At 40.4% G+C, this 25,024-nt stretch overlaps 1 protein-coding gene across 2 annotated transcripts in view; it reads right to left on the bottom strand.

Annotated features, from left to right (window-relative positions):
- The window catches only part of vgll4b (vestigial-like family member 4b), an 81,407-nt gene that overhangs the window by 13,721 nt on the left and 42,662 nt on the right, over window positions 1-25,024 (bottom strand). For both annotated transcript variants that reach the window (XM_067432017.1, XM_067432016.1), the window contains one exon: window positions 10,577-10,745. In XM_067432017.1, coding sequence (XP_067288118.1) covers window positions 10,577-10,745 — 169 coding nt within the window. The remainder of the gene's footprint in view (window positions 1-10,576; window positions 10,746-25,024) is intronic.

Raw genomic sequence — 25,024 nt, 5'->3', positions numbered from 1 at the left:
CTACGGCGGAAGATTCAGTTTCAAAACTAAATGTAAAAGCGCCTATTTAAACAAGATTGTCATTGTACTATACTGTTCTGTTATGTTTTTCATTCAAAACAGTATTGATTTTAATATTAAACACACCATTCAATCAGATTACTCTCAAATTGATAATCATTCTAAAGTGAAAGTATAATCCGTGTGGGCGCGGCTGCACGGGAATGACTGAACGGTGCGCATTATGAATGCAGACTTAATTCTTCGTGAAAGAGAAAGATAAAGATAGAAATGCTCACAGGGAGAAAAAAAGCTTGCAAAAAGTATATACAATCCGCCTAATCCTGGCCAAATCACAGAGATGTCGATTCGCACGGGACTAATGTTATCACAGGACCTCGGTGTTCGGCGAAATATGGTAGGTAGGCTAATTTGCGGGGGAGTTTTTACTTTACAAATTACAGACATGGCCGATTCGCACGGGATTAAGTTCACAGACATTCTCTGCAATTATTACAAATCACCAGAGGTCCCCAGATAATACGAATCCCGTGCGAATGGGGCTGATATTAAACTTGTGCCGGAGAGGTGCCGACTAGGGGTGTAACAATACATCGACATAGATGCATCAATCTAATGTCTAACAATACGATGCCAAGCGTTACAAATAATCCATGTAGACTATTCGTGTAAGAGGCAAGTGGCACATTTGTTTTAATACTTTCCACATTTGCACACATGTCATGTATTAACACCAATGCGTTCATTCTCGTTTAAATTACCTTTCAAAGCTTGTGAAAGACGGTCAGACATGGCTTCACGAAAATGTATCATTTTCTCCTGTTTAAAGCCTTGCAAAAAGCAGCATGCACTCATCTCAAACAGAGCACAAATAGGCCACTGAATTGAGTCTTATTTTATTTATTTTTTTGTGCATCAGTAGATAAAGGTATAGTTTTGCATAAAAGGAGAATATAGCGCTATGAATCGTTCTTCACTGAAATTTATAACTTAAAAGAAAATGCTCAATAAACTGCGTCTGCGAAGTGAGAGTCTTGTTTATTTGATGGTGATTTCACATTTCTTGTTCGTATAAAGGCTAAATACAAATAAAAGGTGAACATTAAAGGGGTGGTGAAATGCTGCTTCATGCATACTGAGCTTTACACTGTTAAAGACTTGGATTCCCATCCTAAACATAGACAAAGTTTCAAACACTAATGTTGGACGTTTGATGGAGTATTTCTGTGTCAAAAATACTCCTTCCGGTTTCTCACAAGTTTCGGCGAGTTTTTTTCGAGTATGGGTCTATTTGACGTTAATAAGAGCGGAAGGTCCTTGTATGGGCCGTACGGGCTCTTCTCCCGGTAGGGTGCGCGCGCGCGTGACTAGAGCACGCTGTAAACAGTCTCTCAGCTGCAGATCCAGTCGTCCGTGAACGACGGCGCGCTCCACTTTATTCCTATGGGTGACGTCGAGCGACTTCAACTCTTCAGCACAGCATTCTGGGAAGGCAGCGCTGCATTTGAACCGATTTGAACGCAGAAATGACGGGAAGCTTGACAACATCGTTTCAGTTGCGTCTCAAAATGGATTTACACGCCACTGCTGTCAGGACTTCACCAAATCATACCAAAGAAGTGTGTTTCTGACGGAGCGGTCCCAGCGATAAAGCTTCGACGGTGAGTTAACTTAAACTGCTTCAAATGTCTCTGCTATTGGCTACCGTCGCATGAGTAAACATCAGTAAACGACACGATCGCGTGCTTCGTCATTCAAATGCGCTAACGGTTACTCCATTGTTGTTCTCTGTATAACGTTACAGTATTCTGACGTGCAAAACCGTTTTGCTTGCTACTTCTAAGGTCTAGTCGCATACAATAGTCCATAAACCGAATCATGTCCTCATACTCTGCGAGTAAACACACAGAAATGTGGAGAGGCCATTAAATACAGTAACTTACATACCACAGAGACGGACGTCCTGCTGTTGCCGTTTCTCCTGTTCAATTTATTTCTCCCTCAGATTTGATTCTGGATCATTATCTGTATTAGCTGAGATAGATGGGTTTCTCCACGCTTGAGGACGTCACCGCTTTGCGCTCGTCATTCTTTAGCTCCGCCCACACGATACGCCTCCAGGCGCTCGGTTTTTTCCGGAAAGACTCGGTACAGCCCATATTTCTTTTATAAATATGATAAAACTAAAGACTTTTCGGAGATATGAAGGATGCAATACTACTCTATAGGTACTCAAGATTGACATGAGATTGACTGAAACTGAGTGTTTCACCCCCCCTTTAATTTATTTGTACCGTTTTTATTTCTAAAATATTATATAGTTTTATAGGAGGAGGTTTCATAGACTTGGCAAATTAATTTGTCAGAAGTTTGTAGGTACAGAAATCCTTTGTGGCAGTTCTTGGTAGTTTTTCTAAAGCTTTTATATAGTTCATATCGATATCGAAATTATATCGTATCGACCAAAATTAAGAAATATATCGTGATATAAATTTTGGCCATATCGTCCAGCCCTATGTTTAAGATGCGTTTATACAATTTTTGACTTCATATTTCATGCATATTTTCTGTAAAGATATTTAACAAGACATTTGTTTTACATTTACAGATAACTTCAGGTGTGTGTGTGCGTGCGTGCATGTTTTTGTGACATATGAGGACTCAAATGTGTATAATGCCATGGGTATGACACAGGTATTACAGGAGAGGGTGAAATATGAGGACATTACCCATGGCCCCACTTTACAAAAGGCTTATAAATCACACAGGAGGAGTTTTTATGAGAAAGTAAAAATGCAGAATGTTTCCTGTGATGGGTAGGTTTTGTGTGTGTGTGTGTGTGTGTGTGTGTGTGTGTGTGTGTGTGTGTGTGTGTGTGTGTGGTAGTACTTGGTTAATAAAGAGAACATGACCTGAAAGTTGAGTAGTTAAATAATAAAAATACTCGGCCAATCTCTCCGAAAAGATTTAATTCTTTGCCATATTGCCCAGCCCTAACATGGAGAAAAGCACAATGGCTCCTCTTTAAACCTTCCTTTTGAAGACGGCACAGTAAACCGGAGGAACTCTTATTTTGCTGTAGATGTGAATAGGGAGCGGGAACAGTGTGCCTTATTCAGCAGTGAGGCAGGCCGGAGCAAGCTTCCAGAATGCAGTGGGCTGACCGGATAACAGGCCCTTTGTTTTCATGGAAGCAGTGAGAATGAGAAAATGGCCCCCACCCTGCCACGGAGCCCACTCCACCACAATATGTCTCCCGGAGTTCCCCTTTTATTAGCCCGAAGAGCTTTCTGTACATGAAGAGTCGTATCTCTCTGCTTTATTCTGGCACGGACAGACCAGAAATCATAACACTGCAAAAAATGCTCTTCTTATTCAGTAACTTTGTCTTGTTTCCAGTCTAAATATCTAACAATTGCTAAATCAAGATGCATTTACTAGATCAGTAAAATGGCATTATATATTTTTTCTTGTTTTGTTGAAAATTGAGTTTTTGCTTAAAACAGGCAAAATGATCTGCCAATGGGGTGAGAAAAATAATATAATAAATCTTATTTCTGATTGAAATCTCGTTTCCGTCCCAGACAAAAATTAGATTATTTTTCTCACCCCATTGGCAGATCATTTAGCCTGTTTTAAGCAAAACTAGAAACAAGACAAAGTTACTAAGTAAGACGAGCAGTGAACAAAAACAAGCGTCGCATGAAACGACAGACGAGCCAGAGATGCCTAAAACAACTTTTCCAGCTCTGGACAAAAGCTTATAGTGAGACACAGGAAGAGGTTGTTGTTTTTTTTCATCCCCCTCTCCTTCACTCCTTCTATAGAAAAACAGCATCATGGAAACCTGAGCCTTTGGTGTTCGGTGTCACTCCCAACGAAAACAAGCCACAGCACCTAATTCATCCTGATCAAAATCACAAGCCAATATGGAGCAATAATCAATCCTCAGAGACCAAATATAAACGTATTCCTACTCTAGGGCAGTGTGGGGTGTAACGAGTCACTAAGCAATTAGTTACTGTAATTTAATTATCCCTTGAAAAAGTAAAGTAAGGGATCACTCTTATTTTTGGTGTAGTTTAATTACAGTTACTGCACATGTAATGAACTAAATACTGTGTATTGATGGTTGAACAATTGGTATCATTTTAGTATGGGGAACACATATTCACTATTAACTATGACTTTTGCTAATGTCAGTATGCCGTAGGGCTAATGTCAGTATGCCGTCGGGCTAATGTCAGTATGTCGTAGGGCTGATGTCAGTATGTCGTAGGGCTAATGTCAGTATGCCGTCGGGCTAATGTCAGTATGTCGTAGGGCTAATGTCAGTATGTCGTAGGGCTGATGTCAGTATGTCGTAGGGCTGATGTCAGTATGTCGTAGGGCTGATGTCAGTATGTCGTAGGGCTAATGTCAGTATGCCGTAGGGCTGATGTCAGTATGCCGTAGGGCTAATGTCAGTATGTCGTAGGGCTGATGTCAGTATGTCGTAGGGCTGATGTCAGTATGCCGTAGGGCTGATGTCAGTATGCCGTAGGGCTGATGTCAGTATGCCGTCGGGCTAATGTCAGTATGTCGTAGGGCTGATGTCAGTATGTCGTAGGGCTGATGTCAGCATGCCGTAGGGCTGATGTCAGCATGCCGTAGGGCTAATGTCAGTATGCCGTCGGGCTAATGTCAGTATGCCGTCGGGCTAATGTCAGTATGTCGTAGGGCTAATGTCAGTATGTCGTAGGGCTAATGTCAGTATGTCGTAGGGCTAATGTCAGTATGTCGTAGGGCTAATGTCAGTATGTCGTAGGGCTAATGTCAGTATGTCGTCAGGCTAATGTCAGTATGTCGTAGGGCTAATGTCAGTATGCCGTAGGGCTAATGTCAGTATGTCGTCAGGCTAATGTCAGTATGTCGTAGGGCTAATGTCAGTATGCCGTAGGGCTAATGTCAGTATGTCGTAGGGCTAATGTCAGTATGTCGTAGGGCTAATGTCAGTATGTCGTCAGGCTAATGTCAGTATGTCGTCAGGCTAATGTCAGTATGTCGTAGGGCTAATGTCAGTATGCCGTAGGGCTAATGTCAGTATGCCGTAGGGCTAATGTCAGTATGCCGTCGGGCTAATGTCAGTATGTCGTAGGGCTAATGTCAGTATGTCGTAGGGCTAATGTCAGTATGCCGTAGGGCTAATGTCAGTATGCCGTAGGGCTAATGTCAGTATGCCGTAGGGCTAATGTCAGTATGCCGTAGGGCTAATGTCAGTATGTCGTAGGGCTAATGTCAGTATGCCGTCGGGCTAATGTCAGTATGTCGTAGGGCTAATGTCAGTATGTCGTAGGGCTAATGTCAGTATGCCGTAGGGCTAATGTCAGTATGCCGTCGGGCTAATGTCAGTATGTCGTAGGGCTAATGTCAGTATGTCGTAGGGCTGATGTCAGTATGTCGTAGGGCTGATGTCAGTATGTCGTAGGGCTGATGTCAGTATGTCGTAGGGCTAATGTCAGTATGCCGTAGGGCTGATGTCAGTATGCCGTAGGGCTAATGTCAGTATGTCGTAGGGCTGATGTCAGTATGTCGTAGGGCTGATGTCAGTATGTCGTAGGGCTAATGTCAGTATGCCGTAGGGCTGATGTCAGTATGCCGTAGGGCTAATGTCAGTATGCCGTCGGGCTAATGTCAGTATGTCGTAGGGCTGATGTCAGTATGTCGTAGGGCTGATGTCAGCATGCCGTAGGGCTAATGTCAGCATGCCGTAGGGCTAATGTCAGTATGCCGTCGGGCTAATGTCAGTATGCCGTCGGGCTAATGTCAGTATGTCGTAGGGCTAATGTCAGTATGTCGTAGGGCTAATGTCAGTATGTCGTAGGGCTAATGTCAGTATGTCGTAGGGCTAATGTCAGTATGTCGTAGGGCTAATGTCAGTATGTCGTCAGGCTAATGTCAGTATGTCGTAGGGCTAATGTCAGTATGCCGTAGGGCTAATGTCAGTATGTCGTCAGGCTAATGTCAGTATGTCGTAGGGCTAATGTCAGTATGCCGTAGGGCTAATGTCAGTATGTCGTAGGGCTAATGTCAGTATGTCGTAGGGCTAATGTCAGTATGTCGTCAGTATGTCGTCAGGCTAATGTCAGTATGTCGTAGGGCTAATGTCAGTATGTCGTAGGGCTAATGTCAGTATGCCGTAGGGCTAATGTCAGTATGCCGTCGGGCTAATGTCAGTATGTCGTAGGGCTAATGTCAGTATGTCGTAGGGCTAATGTCAGTATGCCGTAGGGCTAATGTCAGTATGCCGTAGGGCTAATGTCAGTATGTCGTAGGGCTAATGTCAGTATGCCGTAGGGCTAATGTCAGTATGTCGTAGGGCTAATGTCAGTATGTCGTAGGGCTAATGTCAGTATGTCGTCAGGCTAATGTCAGTATGTCGTAGGGCTAATGTCAGTATGCCGTAGGGCTAATGTCAGTATGTCACGCAAAAATAAAGTTTTAAAGCAACAGATATGACTGTTAATGCCTTATTTGTAGACGTAGTGACCCGATTTATTTCGTGTTTTTTCCTAGAATGGGTGACGTAGCTATTACAAAACATTCAGTGGTACATGCCAATCAAATACAGACGTGACACAAATAACATGTTTAAAAAAAAACTGACTGACTGACTTTAATGTGTTTTATTGACATCTAAAATATGACAAAATTAGGCTATTTATTTAGGATTTTGTGTCCCGTCAGTATAGGTGCTCGAGTCTGTCAGTGTAGGCGTCACGACCATCATAGACTGTAAAAAACGCACAACACACCGCGACATGTTCCGCAACTCGGTGTCATGCAGGTGTCATGTCAGTGTCAGTCGCGATAATGTCAGTGACATGACAAAGAAGACCGCATGTGCCAGGGATGTGCCAATTCGCGCATAGTCATAGATATGCACACGTATACATATCTGTGCAGTGACATGTGCCATTGGCCTCTGTGTGTCACGTCATGTCTCATCTCACAATGTTGCCAGCCAATCAGAATCATAGTATTTAAACAGACCATGGTAAAATATGCATTAAATAATGTTCTCAGTGGTTTGGCACACCCCTTTTCACTATACAGTTATTTGTAGTAATTTTTGGTAAACAGTACAGCATAGTGTGCATTGATTATTACATAAACCACTTTACAGTATCATTTTATCATGAAGATCGATGGAGATGCAACATTGTTAACATTATGGTATGCTCTCCTAGTATTTAGCCCTGAGGTTTTCCTTACCATCATAGCCACATGTGACCGTACAACTATTTTTCAATTAATGTTCTATTTTAGTTTAATATTTATTGAATGTTTTGAGGCGCTCCTTTGGTACTAAATACTATTTGTGCAATAATTATGGTCCATTAATGACTACTTAAAGGTGCACTATGCAGCTTTCGTCCACTGGAGGGCGCCTATGCAAAACAAATGCGTAGTTTGATGACGCAAAGTGTGAGCGCAGCATCTTGGGAGATGTGGTCTTCACCTCACAGCCGGTGGACAATAGGACTCGGGCAGAAATCCCGTTCATGCATGCGGTTATTAACGTTACTGTAGTCTAAGGGCGGGACCGAGTGTTCTGGACCTGAGCACAGCCGCTGGAGCGATTGTTAAACAAATACCCGCCTCGCGAGCACCGGGACTTTTATTATGACGGGACGGGACACAGTCGCCGGGCGCCTGCACTGATCCGCTCTTCCGGTTATGATTTTGAGGTAATGCAGCTCTGTTTATCATATTAGATGCATTTAAGTGTGTTCAAAACGATGTTATGACGTTACTCCGTGCGTTCACTTGTTCACACTGCTAAGAGTAAAGCGCTCCTGCAGAATAAAAGCCGAAACCGAGGGTAGCGCAGATATGAGGCGATTGACAGGCGACTCCCTCAAACGCAATGCTGACACGTCCCGGTCCTCAGTTAAAATAGCAATTTTCTCACAATTGACAAATAGTTGGAAACATCTGGGATATTGAAGGCACTCAACTGAACAAAATATATAACACCGGCCTAGTGGTTTTTGGATATTTTACTGCAAAAATACTACATAGTGCACCTTTAATATATTGTTCTTCTAATATTTATTTTATTTATATTACCAGTAGTGTAGTAATTAAGGTGAAATAGAGAATGCCAATGCAAAAAGGCAAATTAAGCAACGGCTTGTTTATTTTTAGGGTTTGCATTTGAACAGCCTACATATTTAGACATGGTCTAACACTAGATTTCTTTAAATGTGAAATTTTAAACCGTTAATAACATACATCCTAATTTATTTTTTGTATACTTTTTTTTGGGGGGGAGGGGGGGGGTTAATGTTTTTTAATCCCCGCCCCCCCACACAAATTGCTTTAGAACATGTGAGGAACACTGCTTTTAGTTGGAGTACGAATGAAATAGTCCTTGGATTCCTAATTCACAGAGCTAAATGTTGGTCATAAATCAGCGAGCAGTGTTCTGCCTAGCACCAGTGTGGCTCTCTCACTGCCGAGCCGCTCTCCCAAACGGGCGGGAATGTTGGGAAGAATGTTGGGAATGTCCACAGGCTCTAAAGCAGCCCATGTGCTCCGCTCCGCGCTCAGGAATGCCAGGAATCTCAGGCCTCGGTCTGCAGCACATTCTCAAGCATTCCAGAAGCGCTCTGCAGGAACCCCGGCCCTGACACGAGCTGACTGAGGCTTTCTAAAACAGACCTGAATGCCAACCAGATTTACATGTTGGTGGAGGGGACACACACGCGTTTGTTTTTGTGAAATGTGGGGACATTTCATAGGGGCAATGGTTTTTATACTGTACAAACCGTATTTTCCCCTACACTGCCCCTAAACCTACCCATCACACACACACAGTGCCCCTAAACCTACCAATCACACACACACAGTGCCCCTAAACCTACCAATCACACACACACAGTGCCCCTAAACCTACCAATCACACACACACACTGCCCCTAAACCTACCCATCACACACACACACTAGGGCTGCACGATTTGGTGAAAATATATAATTGCGATTATTCTGGGTAAAATTGCGATTTAAAATGCGATTATTGTTATTATAATTTTTTACACATGAAAAGTGTGTGTATTTAACATTTTGTGTTTTTATATTAATGTGACTAATAATAATAATTATGATTATTATTACTGCTAAAAATATTATTTTTAAATAAGAAATATTACCATTACAATAACATTTTCATAATTACAAATTTAAAAAAAAGAGTACGTCAGAATAAATATAACAATATAATACTAATAATTATTATTATTTTTGTAATATTTTACACAAAACTTATTTTACAAAAGAAAAAAAACTGCTGGGTTACCTATTAATATGCAGACAGCCTATGACTAAAAACATTAGAAAGGTCTAAGCCTAAGGAGGTATTCTTAAAGTCTGTCTTTAATATGAAATATGAACCTCTTGTGCATCCACTGTGGGGGAAAAAAACTCCTGTACACTGAAGAAAAACATGGATTGTTCAATAACTTTATAATTTTATTAAGTTTTAAAATGTATTAAGCATTATTTTGTTATTATTGATCACCAACAAATTTTTAATTCATACTGAAAGCCAGAGGGCGCCCTCGAGCGGAAACCGCCACATTTGCCTCAGAGAAGTAATTGACGTTAGTTTTCAGGAAACCCCTGATGTGAAGCTAACGCGGTGTAAACAGAAGATAGAGACGCTTTGATTAAACATGACCGCAATAAACACGACTGCAGCAAAATATGGTGTATTTGAGTTCTTCAAGCCGTCAAGGGTATTTTCATAATAATAAAGTGTATTATAATGCAGTGCTGATTGACATAGAACACTATAAAATAACGCATCGTCTGCCTCACTCAGATGAGAAGCCACATCAGCTCACACACACTCAACTGAAGATATGAAGTGAGGTAAAACATGTTACTAAACGTTGTCTTTTGTTGAACAGGTTTATGAACGCTTCACTAGTTTGTGAAGATGTTTGACTCGTGTTGCTTTTTCAAACGCACGTTATAAACGACTCAAACTCGCAGTCTTTCAGACGGAGCAGCTTTTATCACAGAGCCGCTCTTCGCTAACACACTGGGCATTTATTTATTTAATTAAAATCGCAGCCTTCGAGCTTTCATAATCGCACACAAGCCAAATCACAATTGCGGTTCGATTTTGATTAATCGTGCAGCCCTAACACACACACACACACAAACACACACACACAGCCCCTAAACCTACCAATCACACACACACACTGCCCCTAAACCTACCCATCACACATACACACACTGCCCCTAAACCTACCCATCACACACACACACACACACACACACACACACACACACACACACACTAAACCTACCCATCACAGGAAACATTCTGCATTTTTACTTTCTCATAAAAACTCCTCCTGTGTGATTTATAAGCCTTTTGTAAAGTGGGGTCATGGGTAATGTCCTCATATTTCACCCTCTCCTGTAATACCTGTGTCATACCCATGGCATTATACACATTTCTGTCCTCATATGTCACAAAAACATGCGCACACACACAAGATATTATGGGTCCCACTTACAGCTGTGCGGCCAGCAGCCGGCTCATCTTGGCCACATGCTCGTTGTTGCAGTCGAGGTCGTCCTCTGATTGGTCGGCGCTGAGCTTCCTCTTGCTGGGGCTGATGGGAGGAGGGCCGGTCCTGTGGTTCCCCACCTGCATTCGGGACTCGCCTCGCAGAGCAGCCTCACCTGAACAAACACACACCACATTTAAGGAACAAATATGTAAGAAATGTATTTCAATGAGTCATAAAATGGCCCTGATATGTCTCTAGACATTAAGAAATCATGTTCATTTCCAACACTTCTATCACTGACAGCAGTAGTCCGGCAGGATATTGTCATTATAAAGTTGCAGCTCAGCTGATGTTGATGTCATGTTGTGTTTTGGCCTGAAGCTCCACCCTCCACCTATCGACCAATCACGTAGTCAGTAGTGTTTGGGGTTGCCAGATCTGCTCTAGTTCCCACAGCTGCAGATCTACAAACGCTCTGCTGATCCTGCAGCCAATCTGGCAACCTCGAGTCAGGGGGAGAGGGACACACCGCTCTACAGTCATCTGAAAGGGACTGCAGTTTTGGCTACAATCTTACACACACTTCCTTTAATGAAACTGATCTGGTCCTGGCATTCACTGCAGAGGATTCTGCTTTCGGAGGTAATTTCTTCTGCTGTGTTTAATAAGATATGTTTAGGAGATACCGGCCTCTGTAATGATAAAACACACACACACTCACACACTTGTGTGTAGGGCTGAAATCAACCAAAGCAAATCTTGGTTGACTGAAGTCCTAACATTTTTGACTAAAAATGACGTTAGGAAAAAATAAACGTTAAATGAATTATCTTCGCACTGTGCACAGTACTGTAGCCTGTTGTCTGCCTAAATGAATTATAAATAAGCATAAGCTAGTAGGCTATGTGCAGTATATTAAGTGTTCTAGAGCGGATTATTCAGCACTGAAGTGAGTCGACACGAGTCTGTCGGCTCTACAGCTTTGCATCGCTGCACAATATCAGAGACAGGATTGCCCAATATAACACTATTGTCAACTAACCATATCATCACAAGAACTTCTGAGGAATATGCAACAAGTTAAGACAATTGTTTGTCATATTATAATAACTGACAGACACTCGTTTCAGCCGCTCAGCTGAGACACGATAGACTATTAACTTAAAGCTTTTACTCTTAAACACAAAAGGCACGTCCGCTTTAATAAAACAGGAATATTTATTAAACAAACCAGATCAAGAGCAGAAACTAAATAAAGTGCATAACTGAACAATAAAGCATAGGCTCAAATCTAATACAAACAGTGGCATCGTGCATTAGGCTCCAGATAAAAAAACTCTACACTAAAATATTGAAATGTTAATATGGCCTCCGGAGCAGGGCGACCGAACGCAGACAAGCTCACCGCTTTAGCTCATATGACATGTTTGTCGTAAAGCTGTGATGTGCAAACTGCTGCTTGCAAAATTGCATTCAACTTTTTTCCCAATTTTCTACTTTTAAAAAATGCTGCCACACTGCCGATGTCTTTGTTGACATGATAGAAGAGGACTGACAAGGAAACTCTCCCACAATTAAATAAATAATATACAGCACAGTAGCCTATACTTAAGGGGTGTGCCAAAAAAAACGATTGACAGAAGAATCTAGATTCTCATTTGCAACGGTTCAGAATCGATCTGAAATGTCCAAGAATCGATTTAATAAAATCAGCTGGCTGTTCGCCGCCATTTTGTAGCTAGCCTATACGCAACGTAGGCTAGAGTCCTGCAACGGGTCGGGTACCCGTATAAAAGTGGCTAAAACGGGAGGATTGTGACATTTATAAAACTCTCTGCAGGCGGTTGTAGTGCGGATGAAAAATATGGGCAATATTTCGCACACTCACTGACCTATAACTTTTGAACGGTAGTACAATGTTGCAAAAGCTTTCTATTTCAGATAAATACTGTTCTTATGAACTTTATATTCATAAGAGATATAAAAAGATTCTTAAGAAGTATTGTAGGAAAATGGAGCGCTCCTTTGTTATGATTTGAAATACTTGTTAGTGGTCATTTTTTAAGTATATGTATGTATATAGACAGATGTGTACATGTGTATCTATACGTATATATGCGTATGCGTTGGTGTAGGCATGTTTTTAATCAAATAAATGCAGCTTTGGTGAGCAGAAGAGACTTCTAAATATATTAAAAACTGTACAGATCAAAACCTTCGTAAAAGCAGTGAACATTAAATGTATTACATCAGAATTGCCCCATTAAATCCAACACGTTATATTACACATGAAAGCTCGAGTCAATATCGACCTCAGCTTTGATGTTGATTTTCAGATCATAAAAACCATCCAATCACACAGAGAAGAACCACAGCGATCAACTTTCCTTTTGTTCTCTTAAAAATATTAATTTGCGAGTGATATCTTTGCTGAGATCGCCACTGCTGACCATATAAATGTACATGCTATGATTTAAAATGGTGTGCTTTTTTTACCGGCATGTTCTGTGATGATTAGCCAAACATATCGTTTGTCACGTTGACGTAACAAAATGAGACGACAAAGCAAAAACTCACAGAGTCAAGCGCCAAAATATTAAGGAGTAACATTTACAATTACAACGAAACACGAGTAACGATACACTTATGCCACGGTTCGGTTCATGTCATGGATTCGGACATATTTACTCGCATGGGAGGGATTGTGTATGTATTTGTGCTGTTATTTTGATTATTTGTTCTTATTTTGTTTATTTTTATTTAACAAATGTTATAATTACCCTGAACATAGGACATACCAAACTAAATATTAGCAATAATATTTCAATCAAATCATCATAAAGTGACATGGCAAAGGATAAACACAACGAACATCACGTGTGAGCGTGTGTGTACACATGTATCTGTGTGTGTGGGGGGGGGCACGCGTGTGTGTTTGAGGGGGAGTGTGTGTGTGGGCATATGTGTGTGTTGCAAATGAAACGTGCACCTGCACATCATTCACACATTGAAAACGCACAGAGAACATGCAGGAGTAATATTGAAATAGTATTTTGCAGTTTAATATTCACAGACACTAGTATATATTAGGCTCCATTCTGGAGCCCTGCGTGTAAATAAACACGGAAGCGACTGAACATGTTGCTCCACACCCGTAAGACCTCCGTTCATCTTCACACACAGTTTAAGATATTTTATATTTAGTCCGAGAGCGTATGCAAGTGTATGCACACTATACTGTCCATGTCCAGAAAGGGAATAAAAACATCATCACAGTAGTCCATATGAGACATCAGTGGGTTAATTAGAGTCTCTTGAAGCATCCAAAATACATTTGGGTCCAAAAATAACAAAAACTACGACTTTATTCAGCATTGGCTTCTCTTCTGTGTTTGTGTTCAATCCTCAAATAAAGATTCAAACGGTTATGAATCAGTGAATTGATTCATGATTCGGATCGTGTGTCAAACTGCTGAAATCACGACATTGGCGATCCGAATCATGAATCGATTCGCTGATTCATAACCGTTTGAATCTTTATTTGAGGATTGAACACAAACGCGGAAGAGAAGCCAATGCTGAATAAAGTCGTAGTTTTTGTTATTTTTGGACCCAAATGTATTTCTGATGCTTCAAGAGACTCTAATTAACCCACTGATGTCTCATATGGACTACTGTGATGATGTTTTTATTCCCTTTCTGGACATGGACAGTATAGTGTGCATACACTTGCATACGCTCTCGGACTAAACATAAAATATCTTAAACTGTGTGTGAAGATGAACGGAGGTCTTACGGATGTGGAGCGACATTAGGGAGAGGAGTTAATGACAGACATTTCATTTTTGGGTGAACTAACCCTATAATAGATTTTTTTGTCTGGAGTCCTGAATCAATCAGGTCACTAGAAAGCACAACCCACTGCCTTCTGTGCTCAAGTACTTCAGTGGAGGATTGCAATGCAGAAACACCGGTGAAGCGTTTCTAAAAGTGAGCTGGAAGATTCAGCACAAGAGCACTGTGTAGGAGTTCGGCCGGAAAATTACAACTGGCATGCTCTCTCCAATGGGACTTTCCACCTGCCATGAGGTTAACCAGTTTGTACGATCCATCTATTAAGCCAGGCCTGAGTTTCACAGCACTGTTAGTGGATTATTTACAGTAGGATGATGACGAGAGATGTTAAGCGGGTGTCCTCTCCCACGCTAAACCTCATGAAGTAAGCCATGCATGCATTGACGAACGATAAAGCTCAGCCAGACGAGCTCACGAGGCTCTTCCCAAAACAAGCGGCCTATTTTCCCGACTGGCATGTTTCGGCTCGCCTGTCCGAGCTCCATGGCAACGCCGCTGACATCAGTGTTTTTGGCAGGGGATGGAGCTGCTAATAGAGAAAAGGCTGCGCTGCTTTAGACGAGAAAACGTCCACACACACACACACACACACACACCTGTCACAATAGTCAATCCATAGTTTGTCACGTGACATAGGTTGTCACGTCGCGGAGCCTTGGAGGGCAAAACCACCATAGAGCTCCATATAACTGCAGCACAAACCTGTCAAATTTCCATCTTAAAACAAAAATATGTGAGCAAGATGCACGTTTTGGGCACTTATGATCATATACAGCACCTGCTGCAGTATTTCAGTCATCTAAAAACAGCAGGACGTTTTTACAACACTTAACGTGAAAAACTCTACAGGGTGAGTTGCACCAATAAGGATTCAGTTAAACAAAGTTTAACGCTAATCTAGGATTTGTTGATCTCAGGGCTCTACATAGCGCCCATTTTGGGAGCATTTACGCCTGAAAATTACTGCGTGCGACTGTGAAAAAATATTTAGGCGCACCGGTGCGAGTGACCCGATCGATTCTCATGAATGGATGTGTAATAAAATCGGAATAAAAACTACAACTCCCAAAGTGCATCAACGCTGAGAAACTGATAGGCTACGTTTCCTACTGCAATCAACTGCTTTTCATGCCTTCAGTCAGCAGAAGAAGCGCAAAAACGTGTGCAATCTGCCGATACCGAGTCTCGAGCCGATACTTCTATAATACAGAAAAAAAGAATAAAGAAAAGCCGGATAAAAAACGATCCAGGATATTATTTATTTTTTCTTTAATTCACCTTATTTTAACTTTCAACAACTTAGATAAAAAACAGAGCACTTCTGTGAGGTAGCTTGAACAATCAAGTGATAGATAACATATTCTTCACTTTTGGATTTTAGTGCAGCAGTAAATATAAAAAAAGCCCAGGACCGGAGTTGGGCAGTAGAGCAGGAAGTACAGCGGCGATATCAAAAGCCCGCCCACACTCTCACAGATGCAGAACAATTCATTATGTTGGTGTGAAATAAACAGTTACCGAAATGTAGAAATTAAATTAAATTAAAGAATCTGCTCCCAAACATCCGGAAAAAAGTCCGTTAGTGCCTCAATGACTTCACTCAGAGAAGTCGATCTCAGCTGTCAATCATGACGTCACACACCCGTTTTTATAGCATCAGATAACTAACTAAACTAAACTTACTTTAATAAACACTTGAAATGAAATCATCGTGATGATAACTGCCTTCAATGACAAACTAACTTTGGGGGGAAAATATTTGAAGTGTAATTTGATTGTTTAGTTTGCCTCGCGTCCGTTAAAAAACACAGAGGGGCGGCTGTGTTCAACTCAAAAGACACTGAGAGCAAAGTGGGTTTGTGAAATGCTAAATGCACCCTTCCTCTGGGAAAGCTCATCACTAGCATGATTTCCTCTGAACGTCTGAAGTGCGGAACAACACGGACACCTTTCACACGCAGAGAACAGAGAAAAGGCCTCTTTCAACCAACTTGTTGAATGTCACACTTTAGTGAGTCCATCTTTTTGGAGACGTTTGGGCCGAGCTACAAAACCTTGCCGTAAAAGATGACTCTCAGCGCTAGAAGAGATGAAGCCGATGTTTGATCTCCTGAAAGACTGGCATTATGAGCACAAGTGATCAAAGTCTAGCCCTACGACTGAAGACTTCAAACGCCGTCAAGCCAGAACCAGAGCGTGTTACAGATGCGAGACAAACCCTTCACGCACATTTCAGAAGACAAAAATAAAATGCCAACATGCTGTGAAAAAAAGATCCCCTGATTAGTGAGTGTCAAACTAGGGATGGGGAACAGTGGTCGAGTACTCGAACGTGACAGCGACGATCGATCATGAAAACGATGAACGCCCTCAGACTATATTTCTCAAATTGGCTATCGTTATAAATAACCATTATTGGTTATTATTGGAATTTGGTTGTATATTTATGGTCCTTTTGGACGGTAACTGAGGTTAGCATTAGACAGCACGCCTTCCAGACCGCGAAATAAAGTGAAACTAAAGCGCGCAGTGACGCCTGAAGCACTGAGAATGATCATGAAACACACTGGAAGATGTGCGGCGCCAATCTGTCACATACACAGCATTACAACAAGAACACGATTGTCATATAATGTTGTATTCTCCGTGCTTTAGTTTCCTGTGCACGAGCGCGCGCTAGGGCTGAACGATATTCGATAGTCACATTTGCCGGCACATGCGATGTGAAGAGTAGTAGCCCATAGTGTATTAAGAGAACGGTAGCACACAGTAAACACCAGTTTGTTGCTGGAGTGACATGCACGTTGCGTGCATATGAAACGTTGCCTGCACAGTGATGGGTTCGCTGTACCGCTGCTCGCCACTGCTCACCGCTCACGGCCAAACATCCACTGCTAAAATGCAACAAAAAAAAGGTTCATCTAAAGGATCAAAAATCATCTTTTTGGGACTATTTTGGCTACAAGAAGGAGGATGTTGAACAAAAAGAGGTACATTGCATGGAGTGTCTTGTGGCCACAAAACAAGAAAACACCACCAATTTGTCTGATCGCTTAAAACGGCACCACAAAGATCTTTACGACGAATACAAAGCAGGGCTCGACATTAACGCATGTCCGGGACATGTGGATGTTTTGAAGGGACAAGTAAAAGACAATTTTACTTGCCTGATGGACAAGAACCGGATTAAAACAAAAAATAACTAGCGAATCTCCAAATGCAAGAATGATTGTGCATTAGTTTAGTGTAAGTGGCGATCGATAGTGGATAATAATATATAATGAACTGACGATAATAAGGTCGATCTGTTGGCGCTCGTGCAGCCTCTCGAGGAGAAATCACAACACTAGAGCGTTTTCCTGAACACCATCACGCCTGAAAATGACACTGATTTCATATGACAGCTCCATAAACAACTAATGAACATTCACTTAGTCACTTATATTTTAGATGCAATATTAAGTGTTTTTGTTCTATTTCTATTTTTGTTCTATTTCAGCAGCGAAAATCGTTCACAGCAGACCCGTAACACGTCTCACTAACAGCAACAAGCATGAATGATTCAGTGTTTGAATGAATCATTTGAATGAACAACTCAGTGACTCACTCATTACGACGACCACCTGCTGCAGGTTAAGTTTCATGTTCACACATACTTTCCAACATTTTATTTTTGTCACTTGTAATGAAGCTTGCTTATCACTGAAATTATTACTATCATGGAAAGGTTATTATTGACTTTAGCCTGGATTGATGGCTCAGAAATATCGCAATATATATCGGTGGGGGAAAAATAGTCGCAATGTAATTTTTTCCCAATATCGCTCAGCCCTAGCGCGCGCTGTTAAAGTTAATCCCCAATTAGAGTCAGAGCGCGGTCAAGTTCATCTGCGCATCCGCGTCCTTTTCCACAGATGCAAGTTGTAAGATTACTTGTTTAATACTTGATTATATGTTGTCTATATCTGATTAATCTCATATAGGACGGCGTTTGGTTGAGTTTAATAACCAGCTAGCAAAGCGCTGCCGTTATTTCGGCTGGTGTTCATTCTCTTCAGCTCAAATGCGAACAGCCCGACATTATCGACTCTGGGTTATTTGAGACGGTCTTATTATTTTTAGATAGGCTATTTCTTTTTCAAAATCATTGATTATATTAATAATGCAGCAGTGTCACTCATGTTTAACTGTAGATCTGTTTTAAAGTTGTTTCTCATGGATTCGTAAACGCGCCGTGATGCTGTTCTCACTTTGATTATGAAAAATAAAATAACGTGCAGCGCCAATCTGCCATGTAGACTACATAGAATTATAATAAGCACACGATTATAGTGTTGTAAATGATCTGTGGTTTCGTTGCCCGTGTATTAGCGTTGTTGTTAAGGGAAGAGCGCATTCAAAATGAGTTTCGTTTTCAAGCCTGTTAAACACTAGCACGGCCAAGCTCACGTGCACATTAATGTCCTTTTGGGCAGATGTAAATTGTAATAGGCATACATCTGATTAATCTCATATAGGATGCGTTTGACTGAGTTAATATATACTCTAGCAAAGCTCTGCGGGGTGGTGTTTTCACAGTTTTAGCTCAAACACAATGCCCGATATCGTTGACTGGGTTATTTGAGACGGTTATTAGACATTGATGCATCATAATCTAGCAGTTATTTTTTATAATCATATGTTCATATGTGCATAGACATCTCATGTTTTTGTCAGCATAAATTTTCGTAAGTCTTAAAATAGTTTCATATCTCCATGACGGAGACGCCCCGCCCCCCGCACAAGCCCCGCCCACGGTTATTCGATTACTCGTTTTTGAGACCTATTGATGATCGAAATGAAAAATTGACAAAAATGTCCATCCATATGTCAAACCAAGCCTTAAAGCTCCTGATGCTTGCAGAACATTGGCCTTCTTCTGAAATCTGATCTTCTCGGACCTGGATTGCACAAAACTAGGATAAGGGATTAAGCCGGGATATCTTGGTGACCCTGGCTCAATTTATCCGCTAATATATAGTTCACGAGTTCACACTTACAAATAATTCAGATAGAATAAATGGTATGCGTATTTGGCGTGCTGTCCGAGGAGAGGGCTCCGAGCTCGGTATTTGGCCCGAACCCAGAGTACTCCCCCCGTATTTCTGGTTAGGAAAGTTAACCAGGTGCGTGTGAGATAGAAGGGGTGGTGGAGGGATGCTGCAAACTTTGTCAAGGAACGTTGGTGAGTTGACTGGGTATTTATGTGATCCTCCACTTGAGCTGATTGGTAGACATGATGATTACTGATTGTTGACAGCTGGTTGGAATGACATCATGATTAGGTAGATCATTTGAACGTGCTTCTCCCGAACTTAGTTTTTTAAGAAACATCATTTATCTTTCATTATCGTTGTTGTTCTTGGTGTGAGTGTGCCTTCCAGGTTTATTTACACGACGGCGGTGTACTAAATTTTTAAATACATCATAAAAGTGCATTCATCCATCATAAAAGTGCATCAGTCCATAATAAAAGTGCATCTATCCATCATAAAAGTGCATTCAGCCATCATAAAAGTGCATCAGTCCATCATAAAAGTGCATTCATCCATCATAAAAGTGCATCTATCATCATAAAAGTGCATCTATCATCATAAAAGTGCATCTATCCATCATAAAAGTGCATCTATCCATCATAAAAGTGCATCCATCCATCATAAAAGTGCATCTATCCATCATAAAAGTGCATCCATCCATCATAAAAGTGCATCTATCCATCATAAAAGTGTATCTATCCATCATAAAAGTGCATCTATCATAAAAGTGCATCCATCCATCATAATAGTGCATCTATCATCATAAAAGTGCATCTATCATAATAGTGCATCTATCATCATAAAAGTGCATCTATCATCATAATAGTGCATCTATCCATCATAAAAGTGCATCTATCATAATAGTGCATCTATCATCATAAAAGTGCATCTATCATCATAATAGTGCATCTATCCATCATAAAAGTGCATCTATCATAATAGTGCATCTATCATCATAAAAGTGCATCTATCATCATAAAAGTGCATCTATCCATCATAAAAGTGCATCTATCCATCATAAAAGTGCATCCATCCATCATAAAAGTGCATCTATCCATCATAAAAGTGCATCCATCCATCATAAAAGTGCATCTATCCATCATAAAAGTGTATCTATCCATCATAAAAGTGCATCTATCATAAAAGTGCATCCATCCATCATAATAGTGCATCTATCATCATAAAAGTGCATCTATCATAATAGTGCATCTATCATCATAAAAGTGCATCTATCATCATAATAGTGCATCTATCATCATAAAAGTGCATCTATCATAATAGTGCATCTATCATCATAAAAGTGCATCTATCATCATAATAGTGCATCTATCCATCATAAAAGTGCATCTATCATAATAGTGCATCTATCATCATAAAAGTGCATCAGTCCATCATAATAGTGCATCTATCATCATAAAAGTGCATCTATCATAATAGTGCATCTATCATCATAAAAGTGCATCTATCATCATAATAGTGCATCTATCATCATAAAAGTGCATCAGTCCATCATAAAAGTGCATCTATCCATCATAATAGTGTATCAGTCCATCATAAAAGTGCATCTATCATAAAAGTGCATCCATCCATCATAAAAGTGCATCTATCATAAAAGTGCATCTGTCCATCATAAAAGTGCATCTATCATCATAAAAGTGCATCTATCATAAAAGTGCATCAGTCCATCATAAAAGTGCATCCATCCATCATAAAAGTGCATCTATCATCATAAAAGTGCATCTATCATAAAAGTGCATCAGTCCATCATAAAAGTGCATCCATCCATCATAAAAGTGCATCCATCCATCATAATAGTGCATCTATCATCATAAAAGTGCATTCATCCATCATAATAGTGCATCTATCATCATAAAAGTGCATCCATCCATCATAAAAGTGCATCTATCATAAAAGTGCATCCATCCATCATAAAAGTGCATCCATCCATCATAAAAGTGCATCTATCATCATAAAAGTGCATCTATCATAAAAGTGCATCAGTCCATCATAAAAGTGCATCCATCCATCATAAAAGTGCATCCATCCATCATAACAGTGCATCTATCATCATAAAAGTGCATTCATCCATCATAAAAGTGCATTCATCCATCATAATAGTGCATCTATCATCATAAAAGTGCATTCATCCATCATAATAGTGCATCTATCCATCATAAAAGTGCATTCATCCATCATAAAAGTGCATTCATCCATCATAATAGTGCATCCATCCATCATAATAGTGCATCTATCCATCATAAAAGTGCATTCATCCATCATAAAAGTGCATCCATCCATCATAATAGTGCATCTATCATCATAAAAGTGCATTCATCCATCATAATAGTGCATCTATCCATCATAATAGTGCATCTATCATCATAAAAGTGCATTCATCCATCATAAAAGTGCATCCATCCATCATAATAGTGCATCTATCCATCATAAAAGTGCATTCATCCATCATAAAAGTGCATCCATCCATCATAATAGTGCATCTATCATCATAAAAGTGCATTCATCCATCATAATAGTGCATCTATCCATCATAAAAGTGCATCTATCCATCATAAAAGTGCATTCATCCATCATAATAGTGCATCTATCCATCATAAAAGTGCATTCATCCATCATAATAGTGCATCTATCCATCATAAAAGTGCATCTATCCATCATAATAGTGCATTCATCCATCATAATAGTGCATCTATCCATCATAATAGTGCATCTATCCATCATAAAAGTGCATTCATCCATCATAAAAGTGCATCCATCCATCATAATAGTGCATCTATCATCATAAAAGTGCATTCATCCATCATAATAGTGCATCTATCCATCATAACAGTGCATCTATCATCATAAAAGTGCATTCATCCATCATAATAGTGCATCTATCCATCATAAAAGTGCATCAAGTGTTAAACGCAGAATTGTTGAAGAGAGAATGCATTAATTCCCCCTCATCAGTTCAACTCGTCTCATTTCTGCCACAGATGGTGCAGTTAGGGTCAGTAAACCCATGGCAGATTTGCAGATTGAAAATCCTTCTGGCTTTATCATTGTGCAGTGTTTAGAGTTTATCAGCGCTGTTTTGTCTGGCTTTAAAGTGGGTTAAATCACAGAGACACTTGTGTTTTTTGTTGAATTCATGCGCTTCACACTGGATCTCACGCTGCTGTTTAGTGGCTAGGGCTGAAATCAACCAAAGCAAATCTTGGTTGACCGAAGTCCTGAAATTGTTTGACTAAAAATTACATTTATTAATTATCTTCGCACTGTGCACAGTACTGTAGCCCTGTTGTCTGCCTAAATGAATTATAAATAAGCATAAGCTAGTAGGCTATGTGCAGTATATTAAGTGTTTTAGAGCGGATTATTCAGCACTGAAGTGAGTCGACACGAGTCTGTCGGCTCTACAGCTTTGCATCGCTGCACAATATCAGTCATGATTGCCCAATATAACACTATTGTCAACTAACCATATCATCACAAGAACTTCTGAGGAATATGCAACAAGTTAAGACAATTGTTTGTCATATTATAATAACTGACAGACACTCGTTTCAGCCGCTCAGCTGAGACACGATAGACTATTAACTTAAAGCTTTTACTCTTAAACACAAAAGGCACGTCCACTTTAATAAAACAGGAATATTTATTAAACAAGCCAGATCAAGAGCAGAAACTAAATGAAGTGCATAACTGAACAATAAAGCATAGGCTCAAATCTAATACAAACAGTTCTTTAGGCTTCAAATAAAAAATAAAATAATAAAGTGCCCATATCCAATAAATATATATTTTTTAATTCCCCTATGTTCATATAGCCTGCGTGATGGCATTTCCTCAAGCCAGCGCTCCTCACAGCATCTGAGGTTAAACTCAACGCACAATTGGTGGAGAGAGAAGGCATTAATTCATTTTGGATTTGAATGAATTGTGGAAATTAAATGAACACTTAACATAATATTCAATTTCCACAAGATGACATTTCCATTAACGTGTTCGGTTTTATAATCTTCTCCAGTGTGAAGAAAAGTGAACATAAAGATAAGAGCGCTCGTCTGTGACCTTTGAATGGCTGCGTTCAATAAACTCCAGATAAAGTGCAAAGCAAAGTTCAGCAAAGCCATCTCTTCCACCAGAGAGCGGCACGTTTGGACTCGGCAGAGGCAAAAAGTGATGCAGAAACAGAGCTATTTCCAGGGACGATGCTGTAATAGATTAGCCATGTGCTCAGGAAATTCTCTGGCACACATTATAAATAGCTGAAGTGGCAGCCGTGCAACAGAGAGCAAAAACCGGCTGTGATTGTGTATTTCCATCCACTGTCACTGGGTCATGTGACCGAGAGCAGCGGGTCGAAACTGGCCGACATCCGCAGCTATAATGAGGCCTGTGGAGAGAAAAGCCATTCAGCTTCCACATCATGTTTTGAAGAGTTATCTGGAAACACCTTCCCTGTCACTCACAGAGTTAAACACGGCACAACCAAAGAGGGAGCACTGAAGCAAACAACCAGAGAATAACACCACGAGTCAGGCCTGGCACTAACACTTCACATGATTCGATACACATCGATAGGGGTGTGCGATATACATCGTCTGCGGTAATATCGTAATTGTTGTTTAAATGACATTATCGAGTATATCCCTCACACACACCCAGAGTGTGTGTGTGTGCATACACTACGTGATGTGGGCTTGAGGATTACTTGCGGTTTCACGAGCAATGAGTGATTAGCTCATAAGATCAGCATGTGTGATGTACTTTAACTGAATTAAACATATCTCGCGTTTGATCACGTTCTAGCGGTTATTCCTCCGTGTGATGTATAGGTTGTCGACCTTGGTTTATGTAAATGTAATTTCGCCAAATACGTTTTTTTTGTTTTAGCAACCTACTTCAGTGTAGCTAATATGTGACGATAGCATCGCGCTTAACACGGAGGATTTGAAGTTGTGACGATCGGGTGCGGGTGGATGGTTTGTTTCTAACAGCTGATTCGGTGACGATAGAGCTGATCCGCACATCTCGTCTCTCTCTCTCTCTTTGCTTCAGTAAAGGTGTAAATAAGACAGTAAATGCTTATGTCATGCCTGAGCTGAAGCTGAAACATGAAAGTTAAGTTGCACAACATAAATACAATGTTTAGGCATTATTGTTATTTATATTACTATTATTTTGATTTATTGGTTGTAGGTTTAGTTTTAGATTGAACTATGTTATTAAAGCTACACTGTGTAACTTTTTTAGTTTATTCTTAGCTAATAACACTTAGTTCTTTCAAAAATATATGTGCTCATTAATGTATATTTACTTCTTTCAAGTAATAATGCACTCTTGTAATTTTATAATATACCATTGAAAATACATACGTGTTGAGGGTTCGGATGGCGGTCGCCATGTTGCTCCTCCATCTTGAAAGTACATTTGCCAAAGAGGGACATACCCGTAAATTCAAGCTTCGCCTTTCGCGTTTTTACACTCGATGGCACCGTGCCGAATGTGAAGAGGG

The sequence above is a fragment of the Pseudorasbora parva genome, chromosome 22, assembly GCF_024679245.1.
Source record: "Pseudorasbora parva isolate DD20220531a chromosome 22, ASM2467924v1, whole genome shotgun sequence".
Lineage (NCBI taxonomy): Eukaryota > Metazoa > Chordata > Actinopteri > Cypriniformes > Gobionidae > Pseudorasbora > Pseudorasbora parva.
The sequence above is the reverse complement of the archived record's forward strand: the minus strand, read 5'-3'. Positions and strand labels throughout refer to the sequence as shown.